This window comes from Rhamphochromis sp. 'chilingali', assembly GCF_963969265.1.
Source record: "Rhamphochromis sp. 'chilingali' genome assembly, chromosome: 17".
Taxonomy (NCBI): Eukaryota; Metazoa; Chordata; class Actinopteri; order Cichliformes; family Cichlidae; genus Rhamphochromis; species Rhamphochromis sp. 'chilingali'.
Genome location: NC_137944.1, coordinates 17,132,566 through 17,153,877, shown reverse-complemented (window position 1 = coordinate 17,153,877; position 21,312 = coordinate 17,132,566). Strand labels below are relative to the sequence as shown.

The 21,312-nt window shown below is 41.4% G+C and overlaps 1 protein-coding gene across 1 annotated transcript in view; it reads left to right on the top strand.

The window, feature by feature from the left end:
* The window catches only part of ctnnal1 (catenin (cadherin-associated protein), alpha-like 1), a 55,559-nt gene that overhangs the window by 26,903 nt on the left and 7,344 nt on the right, over positions 1-21,312 (top strand). The window contains exons 2-12 of the mRNA XM_080862807.1: positions 4,318-4,507; positions 10,151-10,338; positions 12,642-12,761; positions 14,127-14,216; positions 14,475-14,645; positions 15,212-15,412; positions 18,063-18,149; positions 18,425-18,583; positions 19,408-19,500; positions 20,452-20,602; positions 21,186-21,223. Coding sequence (XP_080718933.1) covers positions 4,318-4,507; positions 10,151-10,338; positions 12,642-12,761; positions 14,127-14,216; positions 14,475-14,645; positions 15,212-15,412; positions 18,063-18,149; positions 18,425-18,583; positions 19,408-19,500; positions 20,452-20,602; positions 21,186-21,223 — 1,488 coding nt within the window. The remainder of the gene's footprint in view (positions 1-4,317; positions 4,508-10,150; positions 10,339-12,641; positions 12,762-14,126; positions 14,217-14,474; positions 14,646-15,211; positions 15,413-18,062; positions 18,150-18,424; positions 18,584-19,407; positions 19,501-20,451; positions 20,603-21,185; positions 21,224-21,312) is intronic.

Sequence of the window (21,312 nt, the reverse complement as noted above, 5' to 3'; positions counted from 1 at the left end):
TTAATATTGAACAACAGTCTCTTTATGACGTAGATGTGAATCATGTGTCACAGTGATCTAATATCTTCTGATAGGCTGCATAATGTCCAGCCAGACGGCACTGTTTTTTTTCGTTAGGAGTATCCCACTCTGTGTGGATGACTCAGTGAAAAACACTAGGCTTGCAGGAAGAGAGCCTCTTGTACTAAGGCAATATATAAAGTGACGAGTGACAGACTAAAAGAAGGGCTTTAAGAGCGCTTCAGGGTCATGATCTTGCTTGAAAACAATAGTGTGTCATCGGATGGAGAATGAGGGGAAAAATTGTGACAAGTGAAAGAGGGGTACGTGTAGAGAAAAACAACAGAGAATCAAGGCACAGATGATTTATTTCAGCCTTGTAGCTGCCAGTACAGTTTATCATGTGAAACCAATAGTGTACCGTATTTCCCGGACTACAAAGCGCACCTGAATATTAGCCGCACAAGCTAAAATCAGGGGAAAATCCTGTTTTGTACATACATTAGCCGCACCTGACCAAAAGCCGCAGGTGTTTCAATGTTGACTTATCATATGTAAGAGAATATGCACAAAGCGAATTGTCAGGAAAGAGATGGCTGTTTGGAGACACACCCCTTTTATTAATATTTTGAAAAACAAGTTATGGGTACATATTTGCACATGTGCTGTGCTTCATAAATGAGTAACAAATATAGTACATAACAGTAACCTACAGCACACCAGAAAAATAGATTCGGACTACCTTTTAGGCTCAGGTGCAGTGACACGGAGAAGAAAAGTCAGTCATTCACCACCATCTTCCTGCGCACTAAAACCACCAAAGTCCTCTTCTCCAGTGTCGGAAACGAACAGGCTCAGGATGGCTTCGTCATCCACTCTCAGCTTCTTTCCTTCGTTGTCACTTTCAAAACCAAAGAAACCCTCGTTGTCAGTGTCAGAGTCGAACACCCTCTGAAGGGCCGTGGCGGTGTCCTCCTCTTCATCATGCAGCAGTCCAGCCCTTCGAAATCCGTTGGTGATCGTGGATGTTTTCACACTTTTCCACGCTGTCAGAATCCACTGGTGGTGTTGAGCATAACTTGCTTTTCGCAAGTTTATCGCCGCTGGTCATCCACGACTCCCGCTGAACGCATAGCGCTACTTTGAAGTTTGTTTTTCGCGCTACTTGTACGGCACTATGTTGCCTGGCGGATGGACATGTGACCAACATACCACTCTTGAACCCCGATCCTTCCGCCAGGCAACGTAGTGCCGTACAACAGCAGAACAAACAAAACAAATCGTCTTACGATATCACAAAAATCATGGACAATCCATAGAAAAGCCGCACCTGACTAAAAGCCGCAGGGTTCAAAGCTTGTGCAAAAAGTAGCGGCTTATAGCCCGACAATTACGGTATATATATTCAGAGACCACTTTATTAGTACTGGGTTGGACCCTTCAGAACTGCTTTAATTCCTTATTGTATAGCTTCAACAAGGTAGTGGAAGCAGTCCTCAGAGATTTTGGCCTGTGTGTATATAGGTGATAGCATCACACAGTTGCTGCAGATTCATCGGTTGCACATCCATGATATGAATCTCCTGTTCCAACAAAATCTCAAAGATGATCTTTTGGATTGAGATGCAGTATTATCCTGCTGGAAGCAACCATCAGAAGGTGGGCACACTGTGATTATAAAGAGATGGACATGTTCAGCACAATACTCAGGTAGGGTCTGATGCCCAAACAATGTTCAGCTGGTTCCAAGGGTGCCAAAGTGTGCCAAGAAAATGTGATCCGCACCATTACGCTTGTATCAGCCTGAACCGTTGATACAAGACAGGATGGATTCATGCTTTCATGTTGTTTATGCCAAAATTCTCACTTTTCCATTTGAATGTTGAGATTCATCAGACCAGACAACATTTTTTCAATCCTCTAATATCCAGTTTTGGGCTGTGTGAATTGTAGTCTCAATCTCCAGCTGCTGTAGCCCATCTGCTTCAAAGTTTGACATGCTGTACATTCAGAGGACCTCTGCCTTGGTTGTAATGAGTAGTTATTTGAGTCAGTGTTGCTTTCTTACCATGTCTACCTGCCTAAATACAAGTTGCTGCCTTGAGATTGGCTGATTAGATTTGCATTATTGAGCCAGTGTAGCTAATTAAGTGTCTGGTGAATGTTTACGTCTAAATTTTTGACATTGTTAGAACTGCAAATTTATGTCATCTGCTCTTTCTGTTGATATAAGTTATTATCATTACAATGGAGGGACAAGAAACCACCTTTTATACCTTCCAGTATAACTCTGTTGAACAAATCCAGGTGGTGTGTGTTTTGCTTGTATATTGTGGTGCTTAAACTAACTACTCAACTTTGTGGCCTTGTTGGATGTGCTGTTTGGCTCATAAAGCTGGTTGTAGGTTTACAAAGGAGCGCTTCAAGCTGCTGACTGCCCACCCTGCGGTGGGGCAGGTAGAAGAAAATCCTTGCTTAAGATTATGTGGTGGAAATGTAATCGTGATAATTATTATCAAGGTACTTCGTCTTCAAGTAAAATATATTTTTAGTATTTTCTACGAGCAAACAAAAGACTTCCAAGTCATCATGAGGGTCTGAGAAACACTAAGTCTGAATGAAATACCGGACATGTTCTACCTCGGCTTCTACCTTTGTGTAACCCACAGAGGACACTAAAATGAAAGGATAACCCCCAAATGTGTTGGAGTGCAAAAGGGTCAAAGTAACACAAATCACTGAACAGTAAACAGCACTCAAAGGGGGAAAAAAGGACAAACACACATGCATCCTTGTCCTATTTTTTTGTTGTAAGGAAATGATGAGAGGTTGTGTACAGTGTGCACAAACGAAAATAAAACATTAAAATTGTCTTTACAGGCAATTTTCTTGTAGAATTCTTTGTTTTATCTTCCTGGTGCTGAAATTAATCAAATCTAAATTGACATTGGGTGAATCAGCACCGAAGTGAACACCAATAAAATCTTAAAATAAGACGGCAAAATAAATTACAAGTTACATGGCAAAAATGTTCCACGCAATGTTTCAAAGAGTGTCTCTTCAAGAGAAAGGGCTCCATTGTCCCACTCCATTGAAATGGACTGCCAAAGCACAGTTTAATCTACACAGATACTTAGATTTTACAGTAAGGCTGAGTTTTTCTGTATAAGTCTTGCACAGAAATGTATAGTTTCTTTGTCATGCAGATAAATATTTGTAAATTTGTGAAGTACATAAGTATTTTTTTCAATGGTTTAGGTTATGAACGTTCTAGATATGTGTTTTGTGCAGAAAAAGCTGCATGAAACATATTTTAAAATGATTTGCAATGTACACAAAAAAAAGATGAACTGAATGTTGGAAAATCTGAGCAAACATTAAAGAATCCTGCACAGAATGAGATGGCGCTGGTCGTTGACAGTCACGCCGAATGCATTTCACACCTTACATTACAAATGTACGAGTAAGAAAGTAACAGTTTTCCTGATGACACACTTGTGGGGGTTTTTTTTATGTTTTTTTTTTAAATTTCTTTTTATTAAAAGAAACAGCTTTTCAAGACATCTGATATTTAAATGTGTTATAGTCGTTTAAATCTATCAGGTCACATTTCAAAGGGTCTCATTCAGAATCTTTTGGCAGAGGAAAATCCACAACCTGCTGCGTAACATTCCTGTGTCAGGATGCTGTTTGTTCAGCCATCTGAACTCAGCAGAGGCAGCATAGGTTCTGCAGCCCCTCAAAGACTTTACCACAAAAGCCCCCCCACCCCTACTTGGACCACCTACAGCCATAGACCAATTAAAATCACCACCCGCCATTTCCTGACCCAAATGGTTTGGCACACACACGTGCCCCTCATTCGTAGCCACATACTCAAAGTGATGATGATAGTAACAACTGGAGAGAATAGAAGCGATCAATAAATAATGGATGCTAATTGGTCCAGCTCATTTATTATTAATATTCTCAATTACCACTAAAGGGCCCACCTGACTTGTCTCTGTGCACGCGTTTCTGTGTATAGGTCACAGAAGATGTGCGTAAACATGAGCAAACTGGTGTTTGTAACTGGTCTTCTATCGTACTGGGTGCATGTCCCACAGACACATATGGCAGATGCTATATATTGTTTATAGAAGATGGTGTATGCTATAGGATAAACTATATTACAGCCTCAAAAACTGGCCCGTTGCTCAAAGACTCACCCCCTCCTCACTGTTTTTTAAACAAAAGCACGAGAATTACAGCCGAATCTGTTTTCTAACAAGGCTGTCCTGCTTTCCTGTTTTTTCCTTTCTCCACTCGTTCCTGCAGATCACCACTCTGATCAACCACAAAGACAAGCCAAAGAAGTCAGAGCGCACCCTGGCAGCTATACACAGGGTGGGCCAGGCGGTGAGTGTAGCAGTGGGGCGTTTTGTAGCAGTCGGGGAGGCCATCGCCGCAGAGAACCAGGAGCTGAAGGATGAGATGGGTCAAGCCTGCTTCGAAGCTCGCAGAGCAGGTGAGCATCTTTGGTTGGGCCTCGTTCTTACTTGACATTTTTACTGAACTGCTGCACATAAACGTAGCACATAGTGGAGTGTTTGTTTTCTAGCTTTCACTCCTTTTTATGTGTTTGATGTATAAAGTAAGTGTTGTTGGGTTGTTTTTTTTTTTATCGTAAAGGCTTCTTCGTGATGGATCCTTTATTTTCCTGTAGTAAACTTGGTCATTTCTTTATGATGCTCTGTTTTTTCCACTGAGGGTGTATTGACCTGGTTATCCAATAAGCTGCAGGCTTCTCATCAGTGTTTTGTTAAGACAACCAACGGCAGTTTCATAAAGCATCGAGCATCACCTTCAGGCTTCAGTCTTATCAAATTTTATCAAATTTCGATTAGTCTGAACAGCCTGGCTGTCAAACAGTATTACACCAGAGGACCTCCAGAGTGCTCTAAACACATTGCCGTTATTAGGTTGGAAGTAAAATATGAAAAAGTGCTACTGCACCCAAGGGTGCTGTGTAGAGTGAGGGAATTAACGTGTGTATGTGGGCTTGGGAAGCACTGCATAATGGATTCTGATAGAAGGAAATAGGAGACTTTATGCAGCAGGCTGTTGGTGAGATTAAAAGGGTTGTAGTTCCCCTAATATTCAGCACCTCAAACAGAAATTGATAGTTTCTTTGTTATGCAGATACATATTTATAACCTGTTTGAAGAACCAATCATATTTTCCCATCGATTTATATTAATTGACCTTTTCTGTGTTGATTTCTCTCCACGGCTGCATCTCTAAAGAGAGATTCTCTACTAACATCTCTACATTTGTAAAGATCTAAGTGTTCTGTAAATATTCTTCCCAAAAGCTATATCGATGTGGATAATCCTGGTGTCCTTGGAAGTTTAATTATTATGGATGAAACATTCTATGTAATGTGTCTTAGGTTAAGGCACAGACATACAAACATACACTACAATCATTATATTAAGATTAGTGGTATTAGTAGTAGTAGCAATACTACAGATTATATAATATTGGATACCCTAATGGGATTTTTCTGATAAAGTTATTATGCTGAACATTTCAGGGTTTCAGCCCAAGTTCTAAAACATGCTCATGAGGTCCTGGAGTTGAGTTGAGCATTTAATAGTTGCCCTCTCTCCCGGGATGCAGTGCAAACCATTTCTTCATAACCCTGAGCAGATCGGAGCAGATTTGTTTGGATGTTTTCGGCAAATTTCATATGCATGCTATTTAAACCTGCTTTAACCTCCATCTCATTATTGAGATGGAGGTTGGAGACTATAGCACATGGTCAATATTTTGTTACCGCCCCAGCTTGTAATCTCTTTGCCATTTAAAGTATTGGCTTTGAAAAGAGGATCGAAGTTTGCGACCACTCGCAGCCAGGCGCAGCTAGTCTGTTATCAGTCTGGTATTAGTTTGGGTTGTGTTACATGCAGTCGGTTTTCTATAATACAACAGTTTACGGTGATAAATCAGCACAAACTGTAAGTCTGGTAGCATCTTTTGAAAATCTGTTGCTGTCTACATACACAGAAATTCACATTAATTACTTACATTCAGAGTCCAGTTTGATTCTCATACATCTGAAACAGAAATTCCTCCAGAAATAGTGACATAGTTGCTGACTTACGCAATCTGCAACTATTGTTTTATGTAGGAATATACCAAGAAAAAGTTGATTTGAGTCTCCTGTAGTAAGGAGACGGGTTGCAGACGAGTCGTGTTCCTCAGCTCAGACTGATTGCAACGTGTTGGCAATTAAATGGCATTTGTTTGTAAACCTTCACCAGTCTGTCTGACAGACAGTTGTTTGAAGACAGGTTACCACCCACCAGGAAACCCCTCATTTTTTTTCCATCCATCCGTCCTCTTCTGCTTATGTTTATCAGGGTCGGGGGCTATCCCAGCTATCATAGGGCAAAAGGCAAGGTACACCCTGGACAGGCTGCCAGTCTCATTTTCATTTATTAATTTTTTTCTTCCTGCTCATTGCAAGGCTACGGTCTTTTTATTTATTTCTTTATGACTAAGCTAGAAATGCATAACATATCTGTTGACACTGAAACCTGTACCTGGGGTTTGATGAGAGATGCTAGGAGGAGGTCAAAAAAGTAGCCACCAGTGTTAAAAGACAAGAAAGAGCGAACTGTTAGCTCTAACTGAAGATTGAAAAGACAAGGTGATGTTTTTGTGAGAGATTTGCTTTTCCCACTGTTTTTAGCACTTCCCTTTGTATTGCCTTTTTAAGATCCTGTCTAAAAATATAGACTCTCTGGCTTCCTGTCAGTCCAAATGTTCTCACAACCCTTAGTTTAGATAGTTGTTATCACTTGCAAGTGTAACTTTTCTTCATCTCTGCCAACTCTTGCAATCTTATCAGACAAAACAAGGACCTCATTTAGCCTTCTACAGAGCAAACCGGAAACAATATCGCAGCGGATACGAATTTAGCCTCAACACCGTGATAATAGGTTTATGTTGTGGGAACCAGCTTGTGTAGCTTTAATCCTCTCACAGTGCTGATTTGTAAAGACTGCTAAAACTCAAACAAAGAGAGCGCTGGTGGGAGGAGGAGAATAGACTGATGAGAAAGTGTGTGTGTGTGTGTGTGTTTGTGAAGCTGTGTGCGCTGAGGTAAAACCAAGTAAAGTGTATGTGTGCACCTGTGTGTGCGTGTGTGTTGCTTGCCCACTGTGACTAATTTATTCCAGTTCTTGCTTTCCTCTCAGGGAGGTGTTTTCACAGTTTTCCCTCATACTTATACTGACAGTCGGTACAATTGTTCCCTGATTTAAAAAAAAAACTTTCCCCCCCTTTTTTTTCCTAGTCTCTGACTATTTAAAAAAATAAAATAAAATAATGGAGGCGTCTTGAGGGATGATAAAAAAGGTCTTTTCTCTTAGATTTTGTTAAAGTCTCTGGGAGAAAGCAGGGCTAGTTAGTGAAGGATTGACATTTCTCTAATACCTAGCCGCAGGGAGAGTTTAATCAGGCAGGCTTCAGCCTTGTGTGCGCTGTAATGAATGAAATAAAAGCAGGCTGAAAGCACTAGTTTAATTAGATGCTACCCATCATCGGCGCGTCGCAGGGATCCAATGAGGCAGGTCAGTGAAGGCAATCTGTGCTGGATCTCTGTCAGTTTCACTCAGTTTCTTAGTGTCATTCTCACATTTCCCGGATTTCTGCCTTTCCCTTTCTTCCCAAGATGTCAAAGAAGGGTAGATGGGATCAGGATGAGAATGAATTTGCGTAAAGTAAACTATCAAAATGTTTTATCTAAGTAGCATATGACATATGAATGACACAGAAACACGGCTACAGCAATGTTGGCACCTATACACTCTCTGGCTTCCTGTCAGATGTCAGATTCCAAATGTTCTCACAACCCTTAGTTTAGATAGTTGTTATCACTTGCACTAGCCTGCACTACACACAGTACAACTGAGGTGGTGGGGTACATATTAATTTTGTAAGTTGTTATGTAGTTGAAAGTGGGATTATATAAGATTCTAAGTGTAATGTGCCTGATCCAGGCAATATACCAGCATACAACAGACTACACCGTCTGGTTTTCACTTATCAATAAAGAGTCGATGATTCAGGGAAAAAAAGCAGAATTCATTCACACGGCACACAACTTTTTGTGTTGGGCAAAACTGCTTTGTACATGAACAGATAGATTTGACACGTAAAGGCTCAGTAGGATAGGTTTGATTTCAACTCAAGATTATGAAAATCTGTGCCGGGCACAATTTATATTCTGCTAATGGAGAGGCGAGAGTTGGATCAGGCCTCTGTTATCTACCCTGGTCGTGGTCACGGGGGGGTTGTGCAGCATTCTTTGTGAGGCGGGCCTCAAATGTTTTAACTGGTTAGCAGAGCTGGCACTGAAAAGCAGCCTGTCGGATGCAATCAGTTCCTCACTGCAGCTTCTTTTAAAGGACCAGCCAAACATAATGGACAGCTAAGCTGCAGCACTTGCTAGCGACCTATCCCCTTCCCTTTCCTTTCTGAACTCTGAACTCTTGCTGGGATTTCTTAACTCTGTACATTTTCCTCTTGATAGAGGATATTTTGGTAATGGGTTTTCAGCCTGCTCTGTATAACTCTACATTCTTCCCTTTTGGGGGTAGTTCTAGTGCACAGTCTGTTCCAAAGTGTGCCCATTCGGAACTGGCTGATTGCTTGACCTCTGGTATAGCTGCTCGCAGCTTTCTCATAAGCACAGACCAACCGCCCAGCCGAAGAGAAACACTGCTGTGAGTCCTTTTTGTGTTGTTAGCCATATCTGTCTAAATAGTTGTCTGATCATCTAAAGGAGCCGGCAATGTGGTGTGTGATGCCGGCAATCTTTTAACCATTGTGCAACTGTAATAAAGTTGGGTACAACATCAGGTCCGTTGTATGTGGTCTATAAAGATAATAACACTTACTGAACCATAGGCTGGAATAAAGTCAGTTTCTCAGTTGTTTCCTTCATTTATTAGTGACATGAGCAATTATTATTTTCTGGTTGGGGGGTGGGGTGGGGGGTTGGAGCATTATGTATTAGTATTATCTGAACTAACTACTTTTTTTTAACTCTTAAAACAAGTCACATTGGAAGCATACCAGTAAGTTGGGGGCTGTGTTGTAATAGCAGACATGCTAATGTGCTAAGTTCCAGTCTGTCCAAGACTTTACTGCCAGAGGTGAAGAGTGACACACTGGAGCAACATAACAGTGTCATAACTAACAGGCCATGATCAATTGACTGGCCATCCGTCCAATTTCTTCCTCCTATCTGGGTCCAGATCTCAGTGACAGAAGGCAACAGAAAAATAGCCCTAGAGGTGTTTCTTCCTGCCACATCCTGCAAATCCTTCTGAGTACTTCCAGGCCAGATGGGATATGTAAACCCTGCAGCATGTTCTGTGCCTGACTCCACAAATAGGATAAGATCCTTTTTGGATAGCCTGACACAAAGTCAGAAAGTGTTCAGGGCCAACCAAGTTTCCATGGCCTCTTCAAAGTGAGCTTTTGGGCCGTGTGACTTGACCTTTCACTGCCTAATCTGATTTTTCAGTTTTTATAAACAGAGTTAAAAAGTCCAAAAAATGTCCCTGCTGGATATAGCCCAACTAGAACTGGTCTTCTTACATAACATAAACACATTAAAAGCATTTAAAAAGCAGACTTGTACCGAGCACAACTTTTTTTTTTTCTTCTTTCCCCCCCCTGCTTCTCGGCCAATAGATCATTTCAAAATAACCTGTTTTCTTTTTGTTTCCAGCTCACGTATTTGGCGAGGTGTAGAAACAACCCCCCTCTAAAACAGATGGTGGATAGCAAAAAAAACCTCTGTTGGTATAATTACAATATACACAAGCTTATAAAGAACTGATGTCAAAAAAACAAACTATATTTAATTTTCATGTGTGAAGCTGTGTTTGATCTCAGAGATTAAGTTTAGTGAAACTACTTTTATTTTAACATACAATTAGGCTTTTTTTGGATGAGAATAAAAAAGAACACTCATAACAGTTAATATAGCATTCATCTTTATCTGCAGGTGAAGTAATGTCAAACAGTGTATCATCTCAGATGGTTTAAAGTTCTACCATTGTGGCTTGATGACCCACGCTGTCCCTCACAGGTGATGCCATAGCCCAGCTGACAGATGTTGGCTCGGCCTTGCCGTCCCAGTTGGATGGACGTGTCACAGTGTTCAGTGATAGGACAGCGATGGTGAAGGCTGCTCGATTGCTCCTCTCTTCTGTCACCAAAGTCCTGGTGCTGGCCGACCGCATCGTCATCAAACAGATAATCACATCACGCAACAAGGTGAGTCATAACGGACGTGAGCCATAGCCATATAACCACATGAATGGGTTCGCTTGCTTTGTTTATCTTCTACACGTTTTGGTCCACACAGAAATACACACACATGCACGTGCGCACGCGCACACACTAGCAAACTCCATCCTGAGTCCTTTATGTCCTAACAGATAAGCACTGGCTCTCTGAAGAAGTGCTCTGGAGGTAATTGAAGGGAAACAGCACATTTAGCAACCACATAAAAACGCAGAACCAGAGACTGTCTCTCTCTGTCGTACCTGGCTATGCTCTTAGCCAGACAATGTGATACAGATGTAGCTCTGTAGAATGAGTCAAGAATGGAAATGGGCCCTAATCATGACTGGTTAGCCTCGTTTCGACAGACAGTCGACAGCCCCCTGCTCTCCATTATTGGCAAACGCAATTATACCTCTTCCTCCTCTTTGCATGGCATGGATAAAAGCTGCTTATGCTCGGTATGCTAGCATGGCCTCATTGGCTAGCATAAATGTAATGCAAATCAATGTAAAAAAGATACTGCTAATACACTTCTATCACATTGAACTGTCAATGCAACAAACGGCAGGATGAGGTTGACAGAAATAAAAGCATATATTTACTCTAGTATGGCAAATCATGTTTTTAGTCTCCCTACTAATATTCTCATCAACATAGACAGTATAAAAGATGAATGTCGCTGCCATGAATTTTTTTTTTTTACCGTTTTCTGAAGCACAGAGATCATTTTAAATGTTGCCAATTTGGTTTCAAAAACCCGACTGCGGCAAGGAGTGTGAAATAGCTTGCTCATTGGCTAACTGGGAATCACTTGTCAATAGCCAATGAGCTTACCATGGATAATCTTCCGGTATCCACTGACTAAGATTTGAAAATAGACTTAATTTTTTGTTCAATATGACCCAAAATGAGTGACTGGGTCCACAAAGTCACGAGGAACTTTCTAACAGAGGTCATGTCAAGGCATTCTTTCCCTCAAACTTCAATTCAGGTTTCTCGTATGATGTCTTGCACTCATTGCTCAATTGTTGGCCATTGCGTATGATACCACCAGTTGTTATGGGAAACATTTTTATTCTCCAACTGGTAATTATTGGCATTGCTGGCAGTGGATCCTGAAGGTTTGTGACTATTGCTGGATGAAATTGGTTGAAAAGAAAGTGCTACACCAAAGACATCCTAGTGACTGCTTTGGTTGCTACCAGATTGCCGTGGTTTCCTGTAGTTTTTTCGTGTTTGTCTGCAAGTGGGACACGCATCGGAAATGGAGAGGTTTCATCTTCAAAAATAAAAGTTGCACCTTTTTAACCATGAAGTTTCACTGCAGCTCAGAGGGTAGCTGGACAGTGTTTGTAGAGAAGTCCATTTCTTCCACATCAATATGCTAGCAACCAAAGTTATTTGCTAACTGACTGGGGACTTCTTATTTTTCCTTACAGGCAGGTCCTAGCCAACCTGCATGACTCCGACTTTGGCACTCATTTTCCACACGACTGCCTCAGCAACCATTCACCAACTATTCGGGGAATATTTGTTTTTTCTTCACAACTGGTGTTAATTTTGACAGCTGTTTTTGGTTTTGCTTTAGCTTTAGTCTTTTGACTAAAATTACATTTAGGTTTAGTCATAATTTAAGCCTCCGAATTCTATTTATTTTTAGTTTTGTGTTTTTACCGTGAGAGTTGCTCCACATGGTGGGTGACAAACAAGGAGCTTGGCTCCTTCGCACCCTGTTTGTCAACAGCAGATTAAATGTGTGCGTCTGACCTTACTGCACGAAGGGGATTACATCTGATTAGATCACCTTCAATCCAAACTTAGTTCTGATTGGAAATTGTCTTTTCAGAACATTTTCATCTTGTTTTTATTCATTGATGAAAGTGTCAGGACACTTCAACATTGCGTCTGAGCTCGTGCATTTGTTTTTATTAAGTGATCGTCTTGTTTTTTCATAAAAAGTGGTCGTGGATGAAAATTATTGCTTGACGTAATAAACACTGTTCACAACTGGTGGTTGCCAAATGATTGCAGACCTGCCTCTCGGCCTTTTGACCGAGTCCTTATTTACTTGATCCTAAACTGTCACCCATGATTGTCATGCGTTCAGAGTGTGACATGTGTTTGTAAAACCGGTCACCATTCGGTGGCCTTCAAGTAGAATCCAGGTTTAAAGCACTTCCACAGTGGCTTCATCTTTCTAACCCAAAAGCAACGACCAGGTTTTATACTGCCTATGATACCAAACTATGTGGCCATTTCCAGTGCTACTCTGATGTTCTTCCTGCTTTCAGGTTCTGGTAACGCTCGATCATCTGGAAAGAGTCAGCACCTTCCAGGAATTTGTTCAGATTTTCAGCCAGTTTGGCAACGAGATGGTGGAGTTTGCTCACCTGACGGGAGACAGACAGAATGTGAGTGGCATCTTAAGAAACACAATCTGGTTCTTTTTGCTTGAAGAGGATAAAAATCCTCAGTTTACTTAAAAAAAAAAATCCCTCATTAAATGAAAACGCTTGCAAATTTGTATCCGAAGTCTTTTCAATTCTGCAACACTGAAAAACATGTTTGTTTATTCATATCGGCCTAATCTTGCAAACATTGATTTCGTAAACGTGATTTTCTGAATGTGAAAGCAGGCGATGAAATTGCACTTTAAAACCTCATGTACCTACACTGTGAATGTGCCGGCAAACTCAGAACAAATCAATAACACACGTGTCAAATATTTACACTCCCCAGCAAATCAAACAATTACAGAGTAACAAGGCTTCCTCTGGTTTCTTTTGTTTCCATCAAGTTTCTTCATCTCTTTCAGTGTCTATTTATTCTCCCAACCAATGTCTCAATCCATAAAAGAAATGCACTGGTCAGTTATGACTCACATCTCTCAAATACAGTTTGCAACACGAGTCTGAGCTGTGCTTTTAGCAGTCCTTTCTCTTTGCAGTTTATCAGCTATCCAAATTTGCAAGACAAAACTTTTGCTCAAAGCTTCAAAAACAGTCCAACTTCAGGCAGCTAACTTTGTACTGTCAGAGAGTGCTAATCCTATTTTGATCCATACATCCAGCCTCTGCAGATAAAGCGCTTTGCCTGCAGAAGTTGATGCAAAGTGCAACGGCTGCGATATCTCTACAGGGAGGGGAGGATCGACCATCCCTCTTTCTGAATTTCATCAGGTCTCGTGTTTTGACACACACGTCACGTCTCTCTCCAACGCTCCTCGTTGCTGTTAATGCTCTCTCCCCTCATTTGCCACCCTGTTTTGTGTGTGTGTGTGTGAGTGTCAACTCCAGCTCAAACACTCACACGCGCACACATTGCTTTAGAAAATCTACCATCTTCATCTATTGAGGCCAGGCGAGCACAGAGGCAAAAATAATGACAGATAATCACACCGTCTTTGTAATCTATGGCGAAGTGCCCAGAAAGGAGTTGATTCAGCTGCCTTTTCCAAATCCAGTATCTACATAATTCAAGCTGCCTATTTCTGAGCGGAGTACACAAAGAAGATGCGGCAGGTCAGCCACAGTGTATGTACTTTTCTATTCCGGTAGCATCTCTTTTTGATAGATGACAGCTCACCTATTAAGTTTCATGTGTGTAACTTGGAAACGGATCTGTGTTTCGTTTGGGCGTCCCTTCACACAGCATGAAAGATTTGTTGAATAGCTTTGATGCTTCATGTCCCTTGCTCACCCTGAGAGTTCTAAGACGCCGTAACTTAAGTAAAGCCACCCAAAGCCATCTGGTGTGTGTGTGCGTTTGCGCTGCAGGACTTGAAGGATGAGAAGAAGAAAGCCCGGATGGCAGCAGCTAGAGCAGTGCTGGAGAAGTGCACCATGATGCTCCTCACAGCCTCCAAGGTAAACCGCCGGCCCACCAACACTGGGCCTCGAGGCAAGGTTTATAAATTCTGTTCGCCTTAAAGATTTAAAGCCTTCTCGGGTTTCTCAAGACTCAAGATTTTTGGCCCACTTTGGCTTTATTATTAACACCAACCAAAGTCACATCATCATAAAAGAAAAATACTATCTGTGGTTGAAAAACATGAAAAATGACAGAAGTTCAGAAGAGAACGACAGGGTGTAGGTTTGACATTTCACATCTTATCCCTACCAAAGACTTGCCTGAGGCACCCAGACTGTGAGTCGGCGCGGATCAACAAAGACGCCGTGTTCCACCGAATGCGCTGTGCCCTGGAGCAGGTCATCGAGATTGTCACTGAAGCACGGAGCTGTGGGGAGAACAGGATCCTTCCTGCCAGCATCTACAATGGCATCAAGGAATTTAAGGTAGGTTTAGAGATTACACTTCGCACGAGTCATGGTGAAGGCTTCAGATTAATGACGCTGACGTGTGTTAGCCCGTGAAGTTAAGTAGTGATCCTCTTTTGTTAATGCAAAGCGCTATTTAAGCGTCACAGCAGTTACTCATCATCAGATTTTTGGAGTGTTGATTTGTGGTCGCACAATTGGCATTTGTTGCATTCACGGTGTTTGCTGTAGCTTCAGATGTGACTCAAACAATCAACACAGAGGAGCAGACCTACTCATTTAGTAATTTGGCTCATACGGTTGAGTGAATCACCAGTAAACCTACCTCATGCTTACTAATCTTCTCTCTCCTCCGTGTGCGCTGATGTGCAGATGAAACAAACGAATACTTGTAAAAACATTTTTAAGGAGGGGTTTTTTCCACTGAGATAAAAGAAAGAGGAAAGTATTTTAATGAAAAGACCTGAGATGCTTATTGCTTTTAATGATCGTCCCAGCTGCTTTTAATCTCTTCTCATCTACTTTCCAAATGTTCCTTCAATTCACCGCAATTCCCAACTTTCCTCCCACCCTGCCTTCTGCAGTCCGGTGTGGAGTGCCTGCGGGAGAACCTATACTCCTTGTCACCGCAAAGCATGTCCAGCCAGCTGGAGGCTCTGGTCGAGCGGACAGAGGACTTCACTGATTCGGCCTACACCAGTCATGAGCAGCGTCAGGCCATCCTTGGACTGTGCCAGCTGGCGCGCCAGGACACCCAGCAGCTGGTACACGCCTGGGTTGAGGCGGTATGTTGGCACATGCAGACAGGCTTTCACAGATGTACACAGAGACACAGGAATATTCATAAAAAACCATACATTTCTGTATAAAGACTATCCACAAGTTCTTATCAGATTCGATTAGATAAAACTTTATTAATCCCTCGGGTGGGTTCCTCCGGGAAATTCGGTTTCCAATAGCACAGCACCGACAGAAGTTACAGAATGTGAGCAGAAATATACCATATATACAGATATATAAATACAGAGACATATATAAATACAGAGTATACAAAGGGATAAATAGAAAAAGAATCCAAGGGAATTGCACATTTCAAGTATTCTATAAGAGGCTTCAAGTATTAGTAGGTTAAAAAGATGCAAAGAGTAGGAGCTATAGATGCTGATGTTGAGTTATTGCAAAGAAAATACAATATGTATTTATTCTGATCCTTTTAAGACTGCTGTTTATCATATACAGGACTGTACAGAAGACTTGAGCAGCCCTAATTTCTTTATATTTTGCTACGAAAATAGGAAATGGGTGCAGTAATTAAAAAAACATCTGCAAACATATATGGAAATGCAGAATATAAGGCGAGAACAATTCTAATAAGCCTGAATATCAATATTTGGCATGACGACTTTTGTTCTGAACTCTCTTAGGCAGCTTTCTTGTAATTTGTTGAAATAGTCTTCGGGAATAGACGTCGAGGCTACTTGAGGAACATTCAAAGCCCTTCTTTGGATGTTGGCTGCCATTAGTTCTGTTCTCTGTCATCATGATCACATCCCAAGATGCTTAAAAAATGTTGCGGTACAGACTCTGGAGAGGTGAATCCATGACTGATAGTGCTGCTTTCTGTGTTTTCCTATCTAAGTATGCTTTTACTGCACCGATGATGTTTTCCAGATGCTATTACATGGTGGATCAAATCAGATTGTAGACAGACGGAGCCTCCACCATGTTTTGCAGATGGTTGTAGACTATTACTGTTGCACCTTTCTCCCAACTTCAGACCAGTTGCTACTGATTTTCAGTTAAGTTCTTGTGTAATTTGGCAAACCTCAGGCCAATTCTGATAAGGCTTTGACCAACAGTGCTGATGAAAAGATCACCTTACCACTAACAGGTTCTGTGTCGGTTGGGTTTTTTTTCCTATTGCTTGACCTGCAGACACTGTTCATCTAATTTTTATTTTTAAAACCCGACACTTCTCCAATCCTCCACACAATTTCCTCATTTTTTTTAAAGAGACACTGCACACAATTATGAGAGATGCAGAGTTTTCCGTTAATAGCTCTTTAGGTTGGTCCAGAAATATTTTTTTGGGGAACAAATGATGTGTTTTGGTGACTGGCTTTTACTAACAGTGTCTGATGATGCATTTTAACTTTGATTCTTTGCTAAGTTGTCTGCTAAGCGTAGTTTGATCCCTTTTTATGTTTGAATGATTGATAGGCCTCTTGACTTAACAAACAAAAAAATGGTCAGGCACAAGGACTGGACGGAAAATGAGTTTTAAACAGCCCATGTCAAAAGAAAAACTTCAGAAAGCTTGAAGAACTATTGCTTAATACCATTTTACAAAAGCAGTCTGGCTCCTTGGAGCCAGTACTGTATGAACATTCACTGCATTTGTTTTTAGTCTATTAGTCAGACAAAACAAGCACATTTAAACCACCACAGTGACCTCAGATAAATTCTGAAGTCAAAATGTAATAGATTTGAAAAATTTAAATATTAAGAAATTGTTAAAGAACATAATAGTCAGGCTTTGATAAATGTATTCTCAAGTGGAAACAATCTTGTGTTTATCTCTGCGCAGCATGCAGTGTGGCTGTTTAAACACAGCTCCGCAGACAGAAACTCATACAGGCAGACCCACACACATTAACATTAGGCCCCCCTCCTCCTACAAACTCACTTACTCATTCACCTTGCCTCCTCAGTTTCTTTTCACACATCTCTCCTGGAACAACATAGCATAATAACCCACCTGAATCACTGTTTTTACCGAGGCTCATTGAGCTGTGAAAGAAAATGTTGTGTTCCTCCTCATTCAGCGGTGGCTCCTTGGCCTTCAGAATTGATGGACTTGCGAAACGCAAGTCATTATGTTGCAGTTTCTAGTTGTAAACTTTTTTTTTTTCCAGTGTACTCGGAGTACACAGAGATGCTACTGCTGCAAAACTGTACAGTACTGCCTCATCAAGCCTTTGCAGCTGAAGGTCGTGTGGGGACTGGAACACTGCAATGTTTTCAAACTGCTGAGAAAGATGTGCAAATACTCTAGGATCTTTAATTTGTGCTTTTCAGTGTTGTTGTAGCACATTTAGCAGCATTTCTGTCTGAAATTTGGAGAAATTGCAGTGAATTACTTCAATTATGTAATTGCTTTGAATCTTTTTATTCATATTGCACTGAATCATGCGCTCTAATGCCTTCTTCTCTCCTCATATCCAGGATATAATGAGCCACAAATGTAATTAAAATATCAAAACCTGTGCTGCTAATGCACTCAATTCCTCTCTTTTTCCAGTCATATCTCATACTCTACTCATGTAAATTTGTGTTTGTGTTAGTCTTCTGCTGCATGTTTATCTAATGGATGGAGCATGTAAAAGCACACGGTGTCTCATGTTTTATTCTCCTCTTCTTCTGTCATCGGAGCAGCAGTCTGTCCACGCCAAAGAGGCCACAAAGGACATGGAGGTGGCCATCCTGAAGACGTCCCAGAGTGTCAGCGACCTCAGACGTGAGGTGAGCAGCAGTCTGTTGCTGACTGTGAAAAGATGTTCCCGGTTACAGAATCGGACATAACTGAAATGCCTCTGACTTGCTGGTGGTGCCTCTGTAGCTGCTTTCCTCGCTTTTATTTTCCCAGCACCTCAGCCCACCTGCTGCTGCCTGTGTCACCTCTGCTCTTCTTACCTTTTTTTGTTTGGTTTTTTTGTCCCCGTTTCTCTTCAAATGATCATTCTCATTTGTGCCTTTTTTTAAAAGCTCTTTTATTTAACCTTTGTTGACTCCGTCAGCTCCACAAGGTTGCGGTGGGCCGAGCCTCAGATTTGCTGAAAGTTCATGGGGAGCAGCTGCCTCTGCGGGCTCTCAAAGCAGCAGGCGCCGAGGGAAACCTGGAGGAAGTGGCAGAGTATTCGCGCACGCTCACTGAGCAGAAGGAGCAGCTGGTGGAGGTAGGTGGGATCAGGGGCACAGGGAGCAGAGGAACTAGTAGGAGGGTGACGGCTACTTGAATCTGTGGATGGAAATCAGTAGTAATGTTTGCATTTATCTGGTTCATTACCTTCTGATGTCACAGTAATCACTGCGCCTTTTTAGGAAAACATACTCATAAAATAAAAAAATTAAAATAGCACATTAAAAAAAACAGGTGCTTAAAAGAAAAAAAATGTTTTAAAATGTTAAAAATCAAAAACAATACTGATCATTGAGGTGCTCAGAAGATGACTTTGAGTGGATTATTGGTGAAAATGGAAGGGATTTTGTTTCTAATAGGTGAGATTCCACAATGCTTGAGCACAAAGGGTAGTTTATGCAAGACATTTGTCTATAATTTTAATCATTTGGCCAAATGATTGCGTTTTTGCCGCCGAGTGTCATGCCGTTAGCATGTTCCTCTGCCAACAAGGTCATGTGATCTGACAGGTTTGTTACCAATTACTCAAAAAACATTAAGGACAGATTTGCATGAAAACTTCACCAGGTTGGCCTCATTTTAAGAGATTGGTCCAAATAGAAGTGATTAAATGGAAGTGGAGCTGATTCAGATTTGCAGCCAGGAATTTTTTGGAAGGATTGTTTACCATTGTGGGAGAGGGCAAAACTGGATCGTCACAATCTTCACACAAACATGTCAAGTATTTTAAAAAAAGAATTGCACATTCTTAATTTAGAGCTGTGGACTTTTTGTGCTGGGGGTATACATACTGCTCTTTTTAGGGATTGCCTCATGTATGCTTTGTGTCAGAAGCTTTATTTTCCATCTGTTTCACTCCAGACGTGTCGGCTGTTGTGCCATGTGTCGGGCACAGAGCCATTAGAGATCACCTGCATACACGCTGAGGAGACCTTCCATGTCATTGGTCCACAGGTAACACAATCTGTCTAAACATTATCCGTATAAATAATTACTTTATTAAATTCAGCACTATTAATATACGCCCTTGACCGAATGTGTAAATAGCAGTAGATGGGAGTAAAGAGTCTGGTAAGTAATAAAAGTTGACTTAATTAAACTGCAGATACGGGTCGTTCCATTCAGCACTTTAATTGTGTGTCTATTAAGTCAAACTGGTCATTCTGTGGTTCAGGTGTAAAAATCAAACATGGGTAATAGTCTTCTTAATACGGAGGAAAAGTAGACGCTTAACTTCCCATCTCAGTCTTCCTCCCACATCTTCAGTCCTTGGCTGAGAACATGCTGTCCACTTAGTCCCTCATCCCAGATCTAATTATGTTTGCTCTTAGAAACCATCCATGCCCGTAATTATCCGGCAATGTAGAATGTTCCCGCCTTGCAGCGCTAATGTCAGGCCCCACATGACTCCGCAGTAATGAATCCGCTCCTAAGTTCAAAGGTCAGCCAATCAATAACCGTGCGGCATGATGGTGGTAGTGGTGATATCTCTCTCTCTCTCTCTCTCTGCACCCAGAGTAATGCGGGGGTGGCCCAGAGGGTAATTGGCTATTAAATACTACACTGTAGAGGATGGACATTGGGGGAAGGGAGGTGGTGAATAAGTGCGCTGGTGGTCATGCTTCATATTTGTCAAATTTTTCGAACATCGTACGTCAGTTTGATGTCAGGACCAGAAGTGTAGATATAAATTGCTACATATGTGTGAAACCGCTTCAGCGTGACTCATGCTGAACTGTACTTAGCTGCCTGAACCCATTTTATGATGATAAGTCCTTAAATACTTAACAGTTATACAAGCTCAATTTATGAGCTTCATTCACAGGCACTTGGTTTACATTTTAGATCAACAGCAGCATATGTATGAATGTAGAATGTATCAGAATTGTTCACTCTTCTGCTCAGATCATCTCAGCAGCCCAGACGCTGGCTCTCCACCCATCTAGTAAAATTGCAAAGGAGAACCTGGAGGTGTTCTGCGAGGCCTGGGAGTCGCAGCTCTGTGACATGGCTCTGCTGCTGAGAGAGATCAACGACGTCTTTGAAGGCAGGCGAGGTCAGTTGAAATCACTTCATTGGTTGTCTGTGTCCATTCAGGTGAGTTGTGGTAAAAGGAGAGTACAAGTATGGGTGAGTTATAAAGGGCAAGGGAGTAGAGGTCAATGTGCCATCTGTGGTGTCTTAACTTTGGGGGGGGGACAAAAAAAAGAAAGGAAAGAAAAGAAGATCCAATTCTATGAGAAACCTTGATGAATCATTTTCTTCTTGAAATTTTCAGCTGTATTAATAAAACTTAAGGCAGGCAGTATGAATGTATCTTTTCAAAATTAGTCATCACAGACCGTGGGAAGCTTTCTATCAAAGGAGTAACATCAATGCCATTGAACATCCCTGTATTCATTCCACCTCTTTACACTTTCTCTATTTATTATTGTGCCAATAACCAGAAGTGTCCGAGTCATGGACAACCGCTCTGACGAGCTCTGCTGTTTGCACACTCGGTCACACACGCAGAGACAGAAAGTAGATACTCGAGTGTATTCACGTGTGCTGCGTCTGTGTGCACGTATTTGTTTGAAAGTTAGATCCAAGTACTTTTACACGCTGTCCTTATAACAACAATAACTCTTTCTTCCTAGGAGACAAAAGGCCTTATTTGTCACTTCCTAGACCTGGGGTGAGTGTCACACCATTCATCCTCATAAATGTCTCAATGATACAAACGTTTGTAATCCTCTGATTAATACCGCTCTCTTTTTCTCCACA